We start from the raw sequence: 21,045 nt of genomic DNA on the forward strand, positions 1-21,045 counted from the left end.
AACGGCTGTAGTTATGGAAAGAAAATACTGCTGAATCGCATGGACAATAATGGTATTGACAGTTTCAGTCGAGTGCTTGTTCTGCAATATTCTTTTCCAAGTTCTATGATTCCAAAATGATAGTCACATTTAATTGTCAGATAGCAGTAAGTTTGACACCAACCTCACCAAAGCAAGCAATGCTTCCATAAATCTTATTTCTGTCTTCTTTGCACTTATCTCCAAATGCCTTGCAGGCACTATAAGGATAAGAGAGCCATGTAATACCTTTGTTTGATGTAGGATATACAAATCCTCGTTATAAAATCCATCGTTTTACAACATTTCACAAGCCTTCACTGCAATCTCAGAAAAGCTGTAATACATGTTATATACAAAAAAATCAGGTAGTAGACATACAATTGCCAATGTCTCTTACAATATACCCAGAAATCCAGCTAAGAAATAGTTCATTGATTCTCCTGACATTCTTTAGCTTCCAACTCTTCAATCTCATATCTAACCTCTTCCATTTGATCATTAATATATGTCACTACTTCCTGTATAACTCTGATTGCTTCATTTAATGCAGCATCATACTCAGCATCTGCCTCTGCATCCTCAAGCCCAGTGACCTCTGTTATCTCAGTAACATGAACACATCGATGCTCAACAGGCCTGTTCTTCAACTGAACATGGCGCTCTGATGGACGGCCAGCCTTCTTCAAAACTTGGATAGTAGCAACCTTTTTTGGGAATAAAACAGGAAAATAAGAAGATTCAGGCCATATGTTAAGAGTAGTGATGAACAATTAGTAACAGAATTAATAGAATACAGATTTTTTGTATAAGCAAGGCAGTACAAGTATGAAATTTCATTTACCATATGTAGCTTCTGCTTCTCATGGGCCTGAACTGTCTTCAGCAAATGAACAAGGTCTTCTCGGCGATAATCTGAGCCCCCAAGTATTGATTCCATTTCAATTACCTGATATAAAATAATCCAGAAAACAATAATCAACATACGAACTCAAACATTTAGCAAATGTTTAAGCCTCTGCTTGTATGTGGGTTTCATTTGGGTTCTCTTCATATGTGTGAATGTAGGAAACTATCTAGACAATGTGGAAAGAAAAAACCCTTCTCCCTTGTTTGCAAAAAGCTCTATACTAATATGAGCAGCAGAGCATTGGAAAGCTTGAAAAATAAAACCAACAATGTTCAAGGTACAGCTATGACACCATGAATTCATTATTTTGAAATTTTCTAAGGCATAACCAATGTCTTCCTCGCATATTTTTCCTTGATGTTGTATTGACAAATACATGTATCATAAAATAATTACCTTAAATAGGAAAACAGCAAAAGTTTCATACAAGAATTAACTTTTTAAAATTTTGAAATTCGGTATAAATATATATTTAAATTTTATAAATATTCATACTTGTGTGTGTAGCCACAGACACGAAGAAACCTTGGAAAAATACCTAAGTTAACAACATCCAAATGTTTCACGTGACAGAATTTACTATTAGCCCACTAAAGATTATGGTTTACAGTCCAAAATATGACATGAACTAATCAAATAGAGCAGCATCAAGATCATCACATTTCAAGATCGCTGACTCAGTTATGAGAATGTTACACCACTGTAATGCTTGCAGGAAACCTGCATAAAGATGAGGCTGACCAATCTGGATTAGAAAAAACAATGTTTGGATTGGAGAGATTTCCATATGTAGTAATCCCATATAGATACATGCTCCTAGTTGAAGACGAGATAATAACTGAACTACATAATAATTACAGCTTTTATTTCCTTTCAACCCAAAATGGCCTTAGACATTGACAAAGACGTTTCCACTTGTGAAAAAACACAAATTGAAAGTGAATGCGATTTTTCAATATCTACAATGTCAATATCCCATATCACTGTTCAGGTATGGATTATATGCAAACAGCTGCAAGGCTATTAAGGATTACAAAATCTTGGTCGTAATCACCTTGTCCCTATGTTGGGCGTCCCATGAGCACCTTCCTATTCTTGTTTTGGGCCTCTTTTTTCTATTACTTTGCAAGAATGAAATCATAATCACAATATTTGAAGTTAGCATGTGTGCAAAAATTATGGAAGCTTATTATGAACAAACTCTATATGAAAAACATAACGATTTTGTATTTTGTAAATGAATATTATAAACTCCATATCAAAAAAAAATGATCTCTTTCATAAATGAATATTATGAACAACAGTCTTATTCTCTAATCGGATTACATCCATATAAAAATGCTAGAAGAAAAGAGAGGATATTATGCAATGTGTAATAATTAATACATTGATAATCATGTCTCATGAGAACAACGTGAGTTGGATAGCCACCAGTATGCTGCCATAGAAAAGTGAAAGCAACTTAGTTAATCATCACTTAACTCACTTTATCCCAAGTCAAAAGTACTAATGATATAAAATAATAGGACAACTATTAAAACATAGACTCTATCACCCTCGTATAATGGTCATATGGAAAACAAATGATTTTTCCAAATTATAAACTTATATGGACCATGTGTCATAAAACATGTTTGCAGTGTGCCTCTTAATTGTGCGACCAATCAGCAATTAAATCAGATGATATTGGAAGTCAAACTATTGGCAACCCTATATTCTGTTGTCCACAAATTCACATCCCAATACCTCATGTACTAGACCATATGCCCCTCGCAATGCACTCAAAATTTTAACTTTTGAAGGTGCCGCACAGTGAGTTAAAGTTGAGCACATGACCTACCAGCATGGTTGATGAAGGATATGCCAAGACACCAGCCACCTATCTGAACATTAACTCGTTTTAGTCATATTAGATTCAATGTTAGTTGAAAAATTCAGCCTGCCTACCCCAGATGTAGAAGCTGATTTCAACTCCAGAAAACCATTACTTTCTACACCTAGGTACCAAAGTATATCAATCTTTAGAAACCAAGTCTTCAGAGCTAACTTCAACCTATAAAGAGCCCCATCCACAAGATCCCTCTTACCTGCAAATCGCACCTCTTGTGGCAAACTATTAAATATGCTATTAATTACATCCAACCTGCAAATCCACCAGCCAAAATGTATTTCCATGGCTAGCACTAACCTAGATATATGCAACTTCGTTGTAGGAGCAACAAGTGTTTTCTTCTACTTACCTTGACTTCTTCTCTTCCATCAAACAGGGATTCAAAAGAGTTTAAACCAGTGGAGAAATCAGCCATCAACAAAACACAAGAAACCTATTGCACACCTTGTTTATCTATGATTTTTCGTGTTCCACACAATTCCTCGACACCAAGATGTGGAAGTTCTTCCTCGACATCTTCTGGCCTGCCCTCCTCTTGAATAGCATTCAAATCAACACCATTTTCCACTTCTATTGAAACATTTTCTGCGTGATTTTTGCCTATCACCCTGCACCTGTTCTCCTCACAGACCAGCGAAACTTGCAGTTTCAAAACAGAAACTATCAGCCAATTATGAAGCACAAATAATCTGATTTAGATCTGATTTTTCATATATTCACATGTCATGCTCACAACATGGTTTGAACTTTGCACAAGGATCGAGAATCCTATATACTTTGGTTTGCTCAAAATAGGCAACCAACAATAATTTCCTAGATGTGACTTCATATTCAATTGTATTTTCCTTTGGAATTACCTTAGAAGCAACAGAACCAAAGATTTTGCAGTGACTTACTTTTGGTTTCCTTTCGGACCATGCCTCCTCTAGTAAGACTCCTATCTCACTTTTCTAGTGGGACTCTTATTCAAGAAATAGATTGTCATATGCATTGCCTTTGTCTAGTGTTTCTCTAAAAGTAACTTTTGTTAAAAAAATCATCATTTTTATAACCCTTTTCATTCTTTCACCGCCTAACTTTTTTTGTCTATGTTACTACAAAATCTAGCACCCTAGCGCTAAGCCTCACTAAGCATTCTAGATTAGGAGCAAAAATGGGATCAGCCAACACTGCCACCTTAGTAATTGTTCCCCTGTTGTTCTATGGATGGATATTAGCCCCACGGGGGGACTTCCCAAATCCCTAGCAAACCTCAAAGATAGATTACCCAAGATTTCCTGGGCTAAATACCCTCCAAGGGTTGTGCTAAAAAAGACACCCAAAGATGATATTCAATAAAGGAGGGCTCCAGGTGAGATGAGAGATAATTCAAGATAACGAGTTCAACGGAGCTATGGCTAAAACTAGAGGGTTTGAATAATCCTGAAGAAGCTCAAATAGATCCCAAGCACATGCTACCATTAAATTATCAACAGTTGATATAAATTAGGGTTTTTAAACAATACAATTTACATCATACAACATTTATGACAGCAATTATAAAACAACCTATAAATGATGATAAACAATAAGTTAAAAAGGCTATTGGATGAGTAGATAAGGAAAAAGGTTGCAGCAATTTTTCAATGGTTGAAAATACATAAAACAGCTACGAAACTCTAGGCATCAGACCTAAAAAGGTGGCTGAAAATTGCATTAAAAATGATATTTTTCTTTTTTCAAATTAGTAGATGCAAAGCCTAAGCCTACAACTATGAGGTCCAATGTATTTTATGCTATTAAATGCAGATTTTGGTGTAACCTAACCCTAATCCACCCTAGAAAACATAAAAAATACAAATCTAGGGCTTTAAATTTGAAAGGATAGACACACTAATAGACTAGTGTCTTTCTCAATCCTAGACTAATGGAGTCTTTATGCAAGATCAATGGAAGAAATTAGAAGACCAATTGAATGATTCACGAGAGAGGAAAAATTTACAAAGAGGTTTCTCTACACAAACCCTAGCAATTTTCAATCAAATTGGAGAAAATGTAAAGAAGCTATACTAATGTTCCTTAATGGAATCTTCATGATAATCTTGTCCAAGAGATGTTAGAGCCATAGAATATTCAATACATTTGATGAAAATTTCAATGAAACCCTAATTTTACAACAAGTACAAGGTGGAAGAAAATAACTTACAGTAAATTTGCACAAATCACCATTTATTTACCATCCATAATCCAAGAGAAATTCACATCCGATCACAATATCTTCCCCAAGATAATCTTCTCATTTAATGCCCCATAGCGACCAAGAGAAAGGAGACTTAGTGCGCACTCTCTCAAGTGAGTAAAGAGTGTGTGACGACAAATTTTCCTAAATTGACTTCCCTCTGTTTATAGGAGGGAAGCCAAGTCGATTTAGGTCTAATATTGGCTAAAACTTAAAAGTGCTAAAATTAATAAAATATGTGATCTGACCACAAGTTAAGTAGGTCACAAGTCGACCTAAAATATAGTTATCTCAATGATAAAACATAACAAATAGTCCCTTTTTAACCTATATGTGTGAGCAAAAAGACTTCCAAGGGTGACATCATCCTCTAAAAATGATTATCTCCATCAAGGTGTGCCATGGATGGGTCAAAGAGTGCTCCTCACTCAAAAAGGCCATCTCCTCATCAAGAAGGTGTCAAATCATCAAGCAAAACCCTTTTCATCAACACATCATATTAACCAAGCCCACGTCATCACCCCAAGCCACACAGGGGATGTCACAAGACTAGAGCATGACATCGTCATTTAGGGAGTGTCCCGTCCCCTTCAAAGGGGTCTCAAGTCATCATCCTCATCAAATCGGCTCAGCACTAGGGCAACATCCAAAAAGAAGGTACAACACCAACTTGGGGGCACCCTATTGTCTTTGGGGTACATCATCTTTGCTTCAGCAACGTCCTAATCCAAATGCACAGCATTTTAGGCTCTAAAAAGAGAGGAAAAGTTCATCGTCAATGTTGAATACAACCCAAGGTCAATGCTCCTTAAAAGATGGTCAACATCCTAGCTCTAGTGGTCAAAATGGTCATCAAGTGGCATTGGACATCCTCTCTGAAGTGTTGGAGAAGCCTCTTACAATCACTCAAGGGATGGCAGCTACACTTGGGATTAACCACCTGAAACATACCCTCAAAATCAAGTGAAACCATCATCATAGGTAAAATAACCATAAGAGTATCACAGTGGGCCATATCTAATGCAAAAGACACAAAAGTACTTCACACAAGCATCATCTTCAAATTCTTCCTAGCTTATGATTTGTAAACAAGTTACCATATTTAGATATGGAAGGGTTATCAAAAGGCCCTATTAGGTGCTTCCAACCCTAAGGGGAGGAATAGTTCCTAGTTTGACCCATTAATAAGTAGGTGCAAGTGGTTAGTGATATGGCACGATTTACTTCACGAAGGATGTCACAGTGTTTGTATTAGTTATGAAATTCCATCATCTTTGAGTGTTATAATGTGAAGAGGGAGCAATTGTAGGACCTGATTACCCCTTTCCTCAGCCTATTTTTACCACCCCTCTTGTGCACCTTTATCTTCATCGATTTTCTTTTTCTTGCATAGCTTGGGTTACAAGCTTTCATTTATGCATCATTGACCCCTTCAAAATGAAGTAGTTCAATGCGCATCGAGGTTGGAATATTCATAGTTCCTTTCATTTTGATTGCTCATGCATTAGCCTAGAACTAGGTGAGGGCTAATGAAGGGAGTTAGAGCTCAGACTAGGCTTTTGTCCACATGATTTATTATATCCCAACCAATTTTTTACATTTACTCGTTATGGCTCATGCTTTTTCTTTTCTTTCTACTGCATCAACCTCTTAGGGCAAGGTTTCTAGGCTCCTACTCAAGAACGAGGAAAACAAGGAACCAATATTGGTGAGAGATGCGATGTGGATAAGGGGATAGTTGGATAGTGTTAAGTATGGATTACCATGGACACACAACATCAATCAATGCCTCCTATTTGCGCCCCTCCTGAACAGTGAAAGAAAGGCCTTAACAAAGGTCACACTAGACTAGGGGCAAGGGATAACCACCACGATGAAGCATGGGAAAAAGAATACAACCAAAAGTGGTCTATCATCCAATTCCACCTGTGATATGTACTAGAATGTCCTTGGAACATTAAATCAAAGCACTTGATAAAAAATTGGTTAATGAACTTTTTAATAGATGACCCAGCTAAATCTAATGAGTAAGATGAAATAAAGCACTGACCCAAGCATGGATGGAAGTCCTTTGACGCTAGCTATCTGAATATCATCTTAGGGCTCTTGGTTGGCAAGTTGAACACATGGGAGAAAAATTTTCTCCTAGTGGTTACCCACTTCGATGGTTAACAATATACTCTCACCAACTTCTGTAACCTTAAATATTTTATTTTTCCTAAATATTTCTAATATTTAATTAAATGTATTAACACCCAATAATGAGCCTTCAATGAAACCATTTAGGAGCAATGGCCCTATCACCTCATGAATTCCTCTCACTCTATGTTGGTTTATGACAACACCAAGGGAGTACCTCTAAAGTTGCCTATGACCTGCGAATTGGCCCAACAAAAGCAAATTAGGTCAATAAGCACACAAAGCGCACAAAGGTAAAAACTACAAACTTTAGGAATGGATCAGGAAACAAGTGCTTGTCATTGCATCATGGAGTTGAAAAAGAGCGAACAAAAATGTCTATACGGAGATAGAGAATTCAATGAGAAATCCATGCCACATGAATATCATTGGACTAGTGCGTCCTAAACCCCTCTGTCAACACTAGTTTCACAACCCTATCTTGGTCACTCAAAATATAACCAAAGAAGTAAAATCTACCCTACAAACCCTTGGGGTCAAGAACAACAGCACGGGTTTATAACAACCTCATTAAGCTTAGGTAGAGAGACACACAAGACTTAATGAGATTAACTGGTACCAGTAAATGAAAGCGCTGCAAGCATTAATAGCAGCAATCAATAAACTAGAATGATAAAAAAGATGTGGACCAAAATACTCAAAGCTTTTTTCGTTATCAAAGTTGTTGAACAATTACAAGCAAAAGTTTTTTTTTTTTCAAAAGTACAAAAGCAACTCCTCATGAATCCAATTACTTTACAATCAGTTATCCATCATTTAATACACTTCTGATCCTTACCACATGATGTGCTCTTCCACTAAATTTGTGGATGCATACACTATGTATGCTGCCCCACAACAGACGTGTAACTCCCTAAAGAAAACACTTACATGTTTGCATGGAATCACCAACAATCCTTGCCATCAGAACGCTCTCACACACTGTTGTGTACTCACTACATGTAGAAATCTCAAGATAAGGCGAGAATGCACCCACATGTCCTGGCATTTGAAGATTAAGATATGGGAAAACACTATCTAAATGGTGCACTCTCCTCTTGGCCAAAAATAACCCACCTACCACTTCCATATACTAAAACAACCTCAACCATGCAGATTAAATTCACTTCAATATGAATGCCCTCTTTCTGTGCAAGTCAACTGAAAGCATGAATCGGTAAAATCAGATTGCAACTCAACTGCATGCTAACCAATCCACCAGTGTGCCCTCTCCAGAATAGCAAAGAACCTCCACATACACACACTCATTGACATTTGCCAAAGATAAGCACAAACCCCACTATAGATGAGAGGTTACCCACTCCATAAGCATGCTCTGCCGCTTGTCATTATTTCTATCAAACCCGCCTTCATTAAAATCCAGGAGATGAAAGATAAAGCAGCACAAGAAGGTGTACTTCAGCTAGTACAATTGCAGCCAAAAATAGATAATCACTACTGTTGTCAAAACCTAACAAATAATACCTCTAGAGTCTATGCTCTTGTAAAAAGGTTAAAATAGTGAGACCTGCAAGGCTTATTGGATCTATAAGACAACACAGCAGAAGCCAACGGTAAATCGGGATGTTAAGTTTGATGAGGATGCATGATCTTCTTAGTCTCAAGAGCCTCCAATGAAAATTGAGGGACAAAAGCTTGCTCTCACAAAGGTTGATCTATAGAATGAGGAGAAACCAGATTCAGATCAGCAAAGTTCCTTAAGGAAAAGATGCTTCAGTACCCTCCAGTTCAATTAGGAAGCCAAGACAGCTCGTTCAGACATTGCAGAAGGCACTAGAGAAAGTGGGAGCACTTAAAGCTACATTTTGGGCCATTAATCCTCCTAAGAATTTTCCCACTCAAGTCACATTAATGACTTCTATTCAATGTTGTACTAATCGTTATCGGGATAATATCGGCATGAGGAAAAAATCGGAAAAATCGTAATAATCGGTAAAAAAATGGTAATAATCGGGAAAAAATCGTTTGGTACAAAAATATTCATTTTTTTTCAATTTTTTTAATATATAATCATCTACAACATAAAATAAATACATTGACACATAACTATGATAAAATAACTAATATATAAGATGTTTAATATCATTTCTAGTGCTAAAATCACATATAACAATGAATCATGTCCTGAATAGTAAGCCCTGACTCCTGAGTCCCAACTCAACCTCAAAATATCAACAAAAAATATAATAATGTATCTCATATCATGAGTCATAATGTCATATACAATGAAATGAACCAAATAACTAAAGTCTAATACTATTGATTTCCTTTGCCCCTCTAGATGTAGATGTCAGTGGAGTTAGCAAGCCGCAGTAGACTATGGAGTCTGCTGTGCTCTAGAAGCTGAAGAACTAGGAGCTACAGGAGGTAGACCACGTCCTCTACTTGTGACAGGGGTAGCTTGTGTCACCTCCTCCTCCTCAAAAATATGTATATATATATATATTTTTAATCCCACGATTTTTTGGGAAAAAATCGTGATTTTTTCGAAAAAATCGCCTATAAAAAAAAAGTCCGAGTACTACTCGCGATTTTATCTTTTTGCTGAAAAAATCGCGAAAAAACGATAATATCGCGATAATATCATGATTTTAACAACACTGCTTCTATTTGTATGAATAAACATTTCCGCTGTAAGGAAGAAACTAAATAAGTATTTCAAGATGCCATGACAGAGGATGTCTCATTATCATAAATAGTTCCAAAACCTAACATGGATACATTGATTGACTGTGAGTATGCAAATGTTGATGAAATCTTCCTTGAGCAAGGGAAGTACACCTTGAAGACTCTTGAAGATGCTAAGGGGAGAAGCTTGGTTTAGTGAAAAACTCCTTCCTCGCAATGAGGGAATGTTAGAAATTTTCCTTAGTTGCTCCAAAGTTCTCCCTTTGCCTTGGGTGAGCAACAGTAGAGATGGCACAGCTGGAGAGAGAGGGCACACTTGTGAGGGTTTCTTAAGGGAAGTTTAATTTGTGAACCCTCTTTACCATTTATGTTCCAAAGTTATTCTCTTCCATGATGGGGATGCTTGCCTGGCTGGACACCTTAATGCTAAAGTATTGAAGTTCTTTAACATTAGCAGTTACACTTGATGCCGAGCACAATAATTCTTGGGCATGGAACATTTATGATAATTGCTATATTCTAACAGCTAGGTGGATTAGTGCAGTGATTCATCTCATTAATGAGCACTAGTAGTGGTGGGGCACATTTATGATGGAGTTAACTCACCACTTAAGGTTAGAGATTATCTATTATAACTCCACTTCTCTTCTTAGACTATAGAAAGAGGAGGGTGCATTAACTTAGCAAGTTTATGTCAGGAAGAGAGTTACTGTGTCTATTTTTGTCTGTCACTGTGACAGCGAGTATTTACAACCATTGTGTTAGCTATTGTTGTGATTTCCCTTGGTAATAGAGTAATATGACTTTCTGTTGGAGATGGTACTTGTTGTCCTAAATTTCCAAATTGCAGATTTGAATAGAATAGTTACTATTGCAACTCAGATTCTCGCTTAAAGGTAAAATTCCTAATCCTATTGGGAGAGCCAAGGAGCAACTATGAAGCAAGCCACCTGCTGTCACCTCCATGGCCTTGCCTCTCTCTTTAAGGCTAAGAAAAGGGCTTCTTAACCTAAGCATGGTTTTCCTATTGGCCAAAACCAAGCTAGGTCAAGCAGTAGGAAGGGTGAGTTCATCTAGCTAGGCATGGGCTAAGGTAAATTGGTATTCAAGAGATGGATCATGATGAGCGAGCACCAAATCATCCAATAGATCAAGTTCAAGGATGCTCGGTTTGCCAATATGACTTATCAAATGTATAAAATGCTTGAAAACATGAAAGTTGCACATGCTTCACAATTTATGCTTGCAAGAGTACCAAAATCATCCATAAATTATTATCCATCACAAAGCTATTCTGCTTTAAAAAATTCACTATGGATCCGAAATGCAGAGACCACATCCAGATCTAAAAATATCTGTGAAGTATACTTTCAACAAGTCAACACTGCCATGGAAGTGTAACATATGATCAATTCAGCAACTTCAGGAAGACAACAGGTACCACATGTTCACCATAGTTCAAGCATTTCAACAGGATCATCAAATTTAACAATTTATCTCAGAAAAGAAACCTAACTTAAGCAATGAAATACATGATTAGCAGTACAGGGCTTATAGTGTTATTGAAATACATGATTAGCAGTACGGAGCTTATAGTGTTATTGAAATACATGATTAGCAGTACGGGGCTTTATAGTGTTATGATTCTGTTACAATGGAAAACTCAAATGATTGCACAAACGTACACAAATTGCATCAATCAGTATGCACCATTAACTACAAATTACAAGTGTAGATCTGACAACTTTATGACATTGAAACATTAAGTGATATTCCAGAATGATTATTGTTTTTATTTTGAATGCCTTTAAAACTGCCATGCATCAGCATTATAAGCAGAGAGTGATTTACAGCTCAGACAGGCATATTATCATCGTTCCAATGCACCAAATTTCATATACCATAGCCGAAACTGTCTCAGGCATAAATGTGAACAGATAAGTTCCAAACCTCAAACACAAACAGTTGAAAATAAATGTACCAGCTAATACTCGACTTTGTTTCATTACCCCTTTTTCATTTCATTCAGTGTTTAGTTATCGAACATGTATCTTTTATTTAGATATTATTTAGACAAACCAAGGACTAGGGCGATAGCCTCATAATGAGGTAGCATTAACTCAAGCTTTATTTTAATTTCAATTTACTTTGGTACCTAGGTACCAAAGTATGTCCTAATACAACAAGGCAAACAATAAAATTATAGGACTATGAAGTATTGTTAGACCTTACTTCAGTAAGCACCAGCATCACAACCCACTCAAAGCCTTAACACCATGTCCAATTAAAATGTGTATACATGATAATCATGGGAACTTTCATCCAAGGATTTGCATTTTGCCATCTGAGAGGTGAGGAAGACATCTGATACATCTGATACATCTGAGTCAGCACAAGTATCTGAGTGAGATAATACATGAGTTGTTTGGATGATGAAGAGCAAACGTGAGGAAAGAGATCCTGCAGGTCAGCAGCATACACCCCTATGGGGAGCACCTCTAATGTAGCTACCCTTTGGGGGGTACAAGTTACTTTGCTTCCAAGGAAAACCTTGCAGGGAAACTATAGAGGAGCGCATCTAATGCAGCTACCCTTTGGGCCGTACAAGTTACTTTGCTTCCAAGGAAAACCTTGCAGGGAAACTCCCAAGCTCTCCCTTGTATTATAGATGGTACCTTGTGAAAACCTATTGTCATTGATTACAACATCTGCCTGTTGTTCTTCCACGATCTTGGTGTCTGGGATAGAATCACTGGCGCTACCAAACCAAGAATCTCAACCATAAACTACTTTGCACAGCGGAAATATAAAGCAGTAAATCACACATGCACATATATACACAGTTTTTAACAAATATTGTACAATAATGTACAACCCAATCTTCGTTATATTAAACCAATCTGAATAATACAACAGTTTATGGTATACAAGATACAATGACAAACATCACTGCAGCTTCTATGTCATATCTTGTCCTGTTGGTCTTTCGCTTCCATACTGCTCTCTAGCTGCCCCTTAGTCCTTCAAAGGACAACACATCAAGACTCCAGGGGGGCTGCCACCTAACACTGCTGCGCACCACTTTTGTAGCATGTACACGGGCTAATCAATCTGCTCTCTAGGCTGGCCACTTCCCAAGCTCTGTCCTGCCTTCTAGTAGCCTCTTTTGTCCATCAAAGAGCTACTCATAAGGCTGTAAACTTCACCCAATCTTCAAGTATCTTTGCCACTTCAAGACTGCTAGTCTAGGGCTACTTTGGACATCCACACGCTGCCCTCCAACAGTCCAAAGATGCCCAATACTACACTGTCAGTTCTGCTCCTAGGATGAACTCTTCACCACCACGGAAATTCCTCCACACGGCACCAACAGGCTGCTCCAATTCTGATCCAATTCTCGTCAACAAACTGTGACCCAACATAAGACAACCTCCAGCTTCAAGTCTGATATCACTGCTGTCCCTGGTTAGGGCACTTGCACGCTGCAACAACCCTTACTTCTCCACCCAAACAGCCCTTAATTCAATGTGGCCTAGTCAAGGGAGTATGCCCTGATTTCGTGTTGCTGTTCTGGGTTTATACCACCCTCAAACAGCCCTGCGTAGGCACCTTTCTGAGGTGGTATGGCCTGCGGCCTACCACAACTATCCTCCTGTACCTACAGCCCACACAAAACAGAGATAACACACCTTAAATCTGCCATATCAGACCTGCATTCACACCTTACCTTACTCGGCCTTGCTGTGGCATGAGACAGCCCTCCACGCAGTCAAAGAGGCACCCAAACCAGCCCTAAGTCCTCACGCTGTTCTGTCCTCTTCTCCTGTGGCAAAACAGGGGTATTTCCCTCTTCACCAAGTTTCTGTCCCTCCTCCTTAACACTGCCGTAATGTTGCACTTTTGGATGCCTTAATGACTCCAACTCACCCTTTATTTGTACATCAATAAAGGGGCTCCACGAATTCATGAAGAGACACATCTATTGGACAGTTTTACTTCAAACCTACATGACTTGAATACCAATAATTATTTGTCAACTTCAAAAATTAATTTCTCCACTTCTACAACTTAGAATTCGACAATTCTCAAAATGTTGGATTCTCCTTTCCGCCCTCTATCGTCTCGATTCTCATGCCATCATATGTAGAAATGTGCTTCCGGAATTGCCCCAAACATGATTGGGTGCAAAACCCCATACTCGGGTTCCAAACCCACAAGTGACCCTTGTGGCGCTTTGCCCTCCAAACCCTGAACCCTAGGGCTTGGAGTACCTCCCAAGCTACACAAATCAACACTCCCTCTTAGCGAGGGAGGTACTTCCAAGACTAGGAAGTACTTCGTCATCGTCATCACTGCTCGCAACACTTGCCCAACTCCTGGCGCTCACAATCACAGCAATCCTTGTATGGTGAACTACGCCCTTCTCGGAAGTGTCATTGTCACTACTGGAAGCACCATGCTTCTTCTTATCTTGTAACGTCTTCCACTCTCTCCATGATTCCTTCTTGGCAGTTGTAGGAGCACCCTTGCTCCCCACTAACCACGCGCTCTTCTTAGACTGCAAAGTCTCCCTCTGAATCTGCAAGCTCCCTCTCGAACAAGAATCCTTCTCAGTCTCTAGAACCTGGACCTTCTTCTTGGGAACCTATACCTGCTCCTCTGAAGCCTGCACCTGCTGCTGCTTCTCTGGAACTTGCACCTGCTCCACCTGCTTCTTTCCATGATCCACAGGCTTGCCTGTCAACCTGTAGAGACCATGCTCTCTAACTCTGAGTACAATCCCATCGGACTTAGAGCCTCTGGGCTTGAGTCTTGCCTTCCCATCCTGGAACAAGACCTCAAACCCCTTCCTCTCGATCATCGAGATGGAAATCACGCTATATCTGAGTCCTGGTACAAATAGTACATCCTAGACCCGCATCACACATCCTGTCTCCATCCTGAATGGCACAACTCCCAATCCTCGAATCTCCAACTGACTCTTGTCACCCAACACCATGTGCAACTTCGAGTCCCATTCAGCTAGAGTCTCAAAAACCTCCTGTGACCCTGTCATATGCTTCGTTGCACCATTGTCCACGTACCATCCATCCTAGTAGATAGTACCCTGCAAGAAATGAGAAATCATAGCAAAGTCATCCTCTTCGAATCTCTTGATGAGATCATCTATCTCAACTGAAGTGGTAACATCGGCGGCCTGCTTTCCTTTCCTCTTCTCATCATCTCCCTTCTTCTTCATCGGACATCTCGACAAATAATGACCCATCTCGCCATAGTTGAAACACTTGACTTTATTCAAGTCCTTCTTTTGCTTACCCTTCATTCGCACTATAAGTGCCACGTCATCATCGAAAGACTTCTTCTTTGGATGCAGATCCTCGTCTCGCAACTCTTCCTGAATGAAGTCATCCCACAACCTATCCTAGTCTGGCAGCTTTTCCCTGGAAACGATCCCTTTGATGAAGGGCTTCCATTCCTCTATGAAATCATTCAAGGAAATCCTTACCATATCTACATCTGAGATAGTCACACCGATGGTAGCAAGCTCATCTTTAACCTAAGACAACCTCGTCAGATACGAGGTCACTCTTTCACCCTTTATCATCCTGGTGGACTTCAACTTATCCTCCAATATCAGTCTCTGGTATGAGGACGGGTTGGAGGGGTTGCCCAACTATAGTCCTTGGAAGGAAAGGATCAAGTTGGTCTTGCAGGTCAACAAGATCTGGGAGTTTGCCGACAAAGAGATCAAGAAGCCAACTGACCCTGAGGAGCTGGAAATATAAGAAGATTTGGATGCGAGGACGAGATTGATCATCCTAGATGGTGTGAAGGATGCCCTAATACCTCATTTGTCCGGGAAGTACAATGCACATGAGATTTGGATGGCTCTTCAGAATTTGTTCCAGAATAAGAACGATGGAAAAACAACAGTCTATGGCATACAAGATACAATGACAAACATCGTTGCAGCTTTTATGTCGTATCTTGTCCTGTCGGTCCTTCACTTCCGTACTGCTCTCTAGCTACCCCTTAGTCCTTCAAAGGACAACACATCGAGACTCCAGGAGGGCTACCACCTAACACTGTTGCACGTCACTTCTATAGCATGTACATGGGCTAATCAATATACTCTCTAGGCTCGCCACTTCCCGAGCTCCAATCTGCCTTCTAGTAGCCTCTTTCGTCCATCAAAGAGCTACTCATAAGGCTACAAACTTCACCCAATCTTCAGCTATCTTCGTCACTTCAAGACTGCTAGTCTAGGGCTACTTTGGACATCCACACACTGCCCTCCAACAGTACAAAGATGCCCAATACTACACTATCAGTTATGCTCCTATGATAAACTCTTCACCACTACAGAACGACCTCCACGCGACACCAACAGGCTACTCCAATTCTGATCCAATTCTCGTCAACAAACTGTGACCCAACATAAGACAACCTCCAACTTCAAGTGTGATATCAATGTTGTCCCTAGTTAGGGCACTTGCATGCTACAACAACCCTTACTTCTCCACCCAAACAACCCTTAATTCAATGCAACTTAGTCAACGGAGTATGCCCTGATTTCGTGTTGTTTCTAGGCTTATACCACCCTCAAACAGCCCTGCGTAGGCACCTTTCTGAGGTGGTATGGCCTGCGGCCTACAACAGCTATCCTCATGTACCTACGGCCCACACAAAACAGAGATAACACACCTTAAATCTGTCATATCAGACCTGCGTTCACACCTTACCTTACTTGGCCTTGTTGTGGCATGAGACAACCCTCCACGCAATCAAATAGGCACCCAAACCAGCCCTAAGTCCTCACGTTGTTTTGTCCTCTTCTCCTGCAGCAAAACAGAGGTATCTCCCTCTTCACCGAGTTGTTGTCCCTCCTCCTTAACGTTGCCTTAATGTTGCACTTTTGGATGCCTTAATGACTCCAATTCACCCTTTATTTATACACCAATAAAGGGGCTCCACGAATTCATGAAGAGACACATCTATTGGACAATTTTACTTCAAGCCTACATGACTTGAATACCAATAATTATTTGTCAACTTCAAAAATTCATTTCTCCACTTCTACAACTCGGAATTTGATGATTCTCAAAGCATTAAATTCTCCTTTTCGCCTCTATCGTCTCATGCCATCACATGTAGAAATGTGCTTCCGGAATTGCCCCAAACACGATTGGGTGCAAAACCCCATCCTTGGGTTCCAAACCCACAAGTGACCCTTGCGGCGCTTTTCCCTCCAAACCCTAAACCCTAGGGCTTGGAGTACCTCCCAAGCTACACAAATCAACACTACCATGGCATGGACATCGAGTGAGGCACAAAACAGAGGCAACCAACATGGGGAATCAACCCCAAAGCCTCTTGGATGAAACTCAAAGCACCAAACCATTCAAGCTAAATGTGAGGAAAGAGATATTGCAAGTCAGCAGCACACACCCCTATGGGGGCGCCTCTAATGTAGCTACCCCTTGGGGGGTACAAGTTACATTTTTTCCAAGGAAAACCTTGCAGGGAAACTCCCAAGCCCTTCCTTGTATTATAGATGGTACCTTGTGAAAACCCATTGTCATTGATTACAACTTCTACCATGGGATGGACATCAAGTGAAGCACCAAATACAGGCAACCAGATGGTTAATCAACCCCAAAACCTCTTGCATGAAACTCAAAGCACCGTACCCACTCAAGCCAACCCACCTGGTTGATGTATGATAGTTCCAACTTCCTATTTGTCTGTTGTTTTGAATTAGCTCATAGAATATAGTATTTATACTCCTAAATTTACCAAATATTGTTTTAGTAGAAGCAAATGTGAATTTTTTATAGGTGGTTCCTATATTTTTTAGTTTGTAGTTGTAGGTTGTAATTCTTAGAGTGCAGATATGATCAATGACTTAAAAACTTAACAATGGGTCCAACTGTAGTTAGTTATGCTTTTGATGTTGGTCGATACAAAATTGCATGTTGTTTAGGCATTGTCCAAAGTATTTTGTCTTTGTTGATTGCCATTATCTAGGTTTATTACTATTGCACTTTTCCTTAAAAAGATACATGTCATTGGGCACAATTCCCGTAAGTGGCATGTTTGCTGGCAAGACCTACACCGAAAAATTTTGCTCATAATCTTAAACTTGGATCCATATAGAAGTGTCCCAATTCAATAATCCAAGGCTAACAACAAGCTCAACGCAAAATTAGCGAATAAGTTGTGAGGCCCTAATGAACCTGGTATATTTTTTTAATAAAATGACTAAGGGCATTTCTAATTGTTTCAAGAACTTTCAAGTGCCACATTTAAATCGGAAGATTTGACAATCTTACCCATACTAGAGTTGTAACATCTAGGGTTGAAATCAAAAAACCATTGTTTAACAAACAAAGTTGCTCTAGCCCAAAACCACATTTGATCTTCTATGACTTTATGGCTATGTTCTATGTTCTAAAAGAAACAATAAAAAAATGGCCAAAACCCATTAAACTAGCAAATTAGGACTTAGTTATGAAATACTTGGCCAAGGGCATAAACCATTGATTCCTACACTTCTAATACTTGAATATCCTCCAAGGGCATAAACCATTGATTCCTACACTTCTAATCCTTTAATATCCTCCAATTATCCACTATTACGGAAATGTTATGAGGATTATTTGTATCTATAAAGGAGGAGAGGCTATCCTAGTTCACATTTTTGAAAGAATGGAGCCTTAAGAGGGAAGGTATGCCAATGCCCACACTCCACAAAGATGTTGCACCAAGATCAGTGTTGAATCCTTGATAATATCATATTCAAAGCATAAACCAATGATCAACTAGTTGCTTTCTAATGAAGAGCAGTCGTTGTCGACCTAGTGGGATCCCCTCCCTCCTTAAGTTGCATCTTTAGCTTTAGCTTTAAAAACAACCATGGAATCCATAGAGTACACTTGCAAGGAAATGGTCTTTGATCCAGCGATTTCACAAAGATTTGAACCCCTATGCTAGACCAAAACATTGTGTAGGTATATCATCAAACAAATAGCAAACAAGATTTCCTTCAAATAGTTTACCACCAGGCATCTCAATCTTAAAGAAAATTTGGAATCTAGTGAGCAAAGTCTTTTGAGAAGCCATAATCAAAACTGAGCACTAAGATCTAAGACAAGCTCATCATTGGCCACTCTTGACTCTGAATCACCAACCTAGTGGGGCTTGGAGATTACACAAGTTATGTTGAGAAATCTAGGGTAGTAAAAGTAGGTGATTTCTCTAGCAATGATAATTGCTTGTGAATATATTTTTACTTTTTCTTGATTAGTTCTACTTTAGCTTGATTATTATAGTGTTCTTCTCATCAAACAATTACCAAAAACATGATGAACAATAAGACAAAGGACACAAGATATAGGCTATCAGCGAGGGCCAAAACCTCTCCAAACTTGAGAGGAAAACCCACCGAATTCTTCTTCTTATAGAATCTTCAATTGATGATTTCCAAGACCAAGACCCTTGACCTACTAACCTCTCCAAGACCAAGTCACAAGGCTTCCTTGAAACAATTCTTCTTCCTTAAGTCAACATTGGTCAAACTGATTGTTTCACCAAAGATCTCGGCTTCTCTTCAGATTTCGGCCTATTGTCACACGCTACAATTTCCAGCGTCTTCAAAAACCCTAGTTGCAGCACGTGAGAGGGATAAACAACTATTTATCCCTTGATTCCCTTCTCACTTGGATAGTGTCTCTTTCTTTTGCAATTCAACTTGAAAGGTGAGTTGATTTCTTTCTTGATTCGGACCTTCTTGGATCACTGTGATAACTCGGTTACTTCTGCAACAGATAGTACCAATTCTCCTCGCAAGTGTGAGAGATATTTACCCCAAAACACTTTGGTTCCTTCTTCTCCTTTCTTCGCTAGATGAGAGGCTCCTTTTCTAGTGTTTCTCTCACTTCTTTCTCTATTTCGATGCTTGAATGAATACACTCCAAGTAAGGTCGAGTCCTCCTCTATATAGCAATTTGTCCCTAAAAATAAGTCGACTTGTCCTTGTGCCTAGGTCAACATCTCCTAGAATGATCTATATCTTCTTTGGAAGGTCGACTTGTTTGAGTACTTGTGACAAGGCCTTGGAGGGTCTTTTGACTCTTATAATGACTCAAATACGTATGTAACGTGCCCAAGAAGGGTCTGTCATACATGACAAAGACTTATTTGACTTTATGACTTAATGACCAATCCTAACAGCTCACAATAGGAGTTTGATCTATAAAAAGAAAATTCTTTGAGCATAAAACCCATGACTCAAGCATAACATAAATAATTTTATTTTTCTTCTTTACATCAATTACATGAAATCATGATTACACATGTCATTATGAAGACCAAACCTAGTTACATATTTCAACAAGTTAGACTTTTGGCCCTCAAAATTAGAATGATGCTCTTGGCCACATAGACTCCTAGGTGTTTTCGGCACAAAATCAACACATAACATTGTGCTTGTGTCCATTGTATGCCCTAGGTATGTAATTGTACCATGGCCTTCTTGGGGAGATGTGAGCTTTTGAAAGGCAGCCTAAAAAAACAGTTACAATACCCAAGTACATACATCACAATTCTCTGAGTAACCTACATGTTACCCAAGTACCTATGCAAAACTCCATGTAGTTTATTGTTGCTGGCTTTAACACTATTTTTGTCGTTGACCATCACCATCAATTTCCATATCCTCTGTTCAGCTATCTTCCATCTGGATTCTATCTAGAGCCCAGTTATATTTTCTCTTTATGCTATCACCTAGTTACCAAAATGGGATAGCTTTTTACATTCTAGAAACAATTCACCAAATAAGAGCCATAATGAAACCTGCAGATGTAGTGGCAATCTAGGGAGGCAGGTGGCACTCCAGCAACAACAATTGATGTGACTTTAGGCCTCAATGAATGACTCCCAGATCATAGACTTTATGGTTCACTTATCTTTCTTTATTTTTGAAGAATGCTTTGATCACAACCGATATGGACATTTGCGTAGAGTTACCTTCAGAAATATCAGATTTTGTTTAAAGCAGATCATAAGACTATTACATAGGCTCTTAGATAGAGTAACAGGTTTGCTCCCAAACTAAGGAACAAAAAGCATGTCTATAATTTTTTAAATGAAGGTGGTAGGCTCTCTTGGATAGGCTGCCGC

At 39.1% G+C, this 21,045-nt stretch overlaps 1 protein-coding gene across 1 annotated transcript in view; it reads right to left on the reverse strand.

The window, feature by feature from the left end:
* Positions 1 to 76: 76 nt before the first annotated feature.
* The window catches only part of LOC149167067 (uncharacterized), a 187,325-nt gene continuing 166,356 nt past the window's right edge, over positions 77 to 21,045 (reverse strand). Inside the window, exons 3-4 of the mRNA XM_089431456.1 lie at positions 863 to 967; positions 77 to 725 (exon numbers count right to left, since the gene is read on the reverse strand). Coding sequence (XP_089287582.1) covers positions 450 to 725; positions 863 to 967 — 381 coding nt within the window. The 3' untranslated portion in view covers positions 77 to 449. The remainder of the gene's footprint in view (positions 726 to 862; positions 968 to 21,045) is intronic.

Source organism: Pinus tabuliformis, chromosome 5_1 (genome assembly GCF_031772625.1).
Source record: "Pinus tabuliformis cultivar Carrire ecotype Pingquan chromosome 5_1, CPIR1, whole genome shotgun sequence".
NCBI lineage: Eukaryota > Viridiplantae > Streptophyta > Pinopsida > Pinales > Pinaceae > Pinus > Pinus tabuliformis.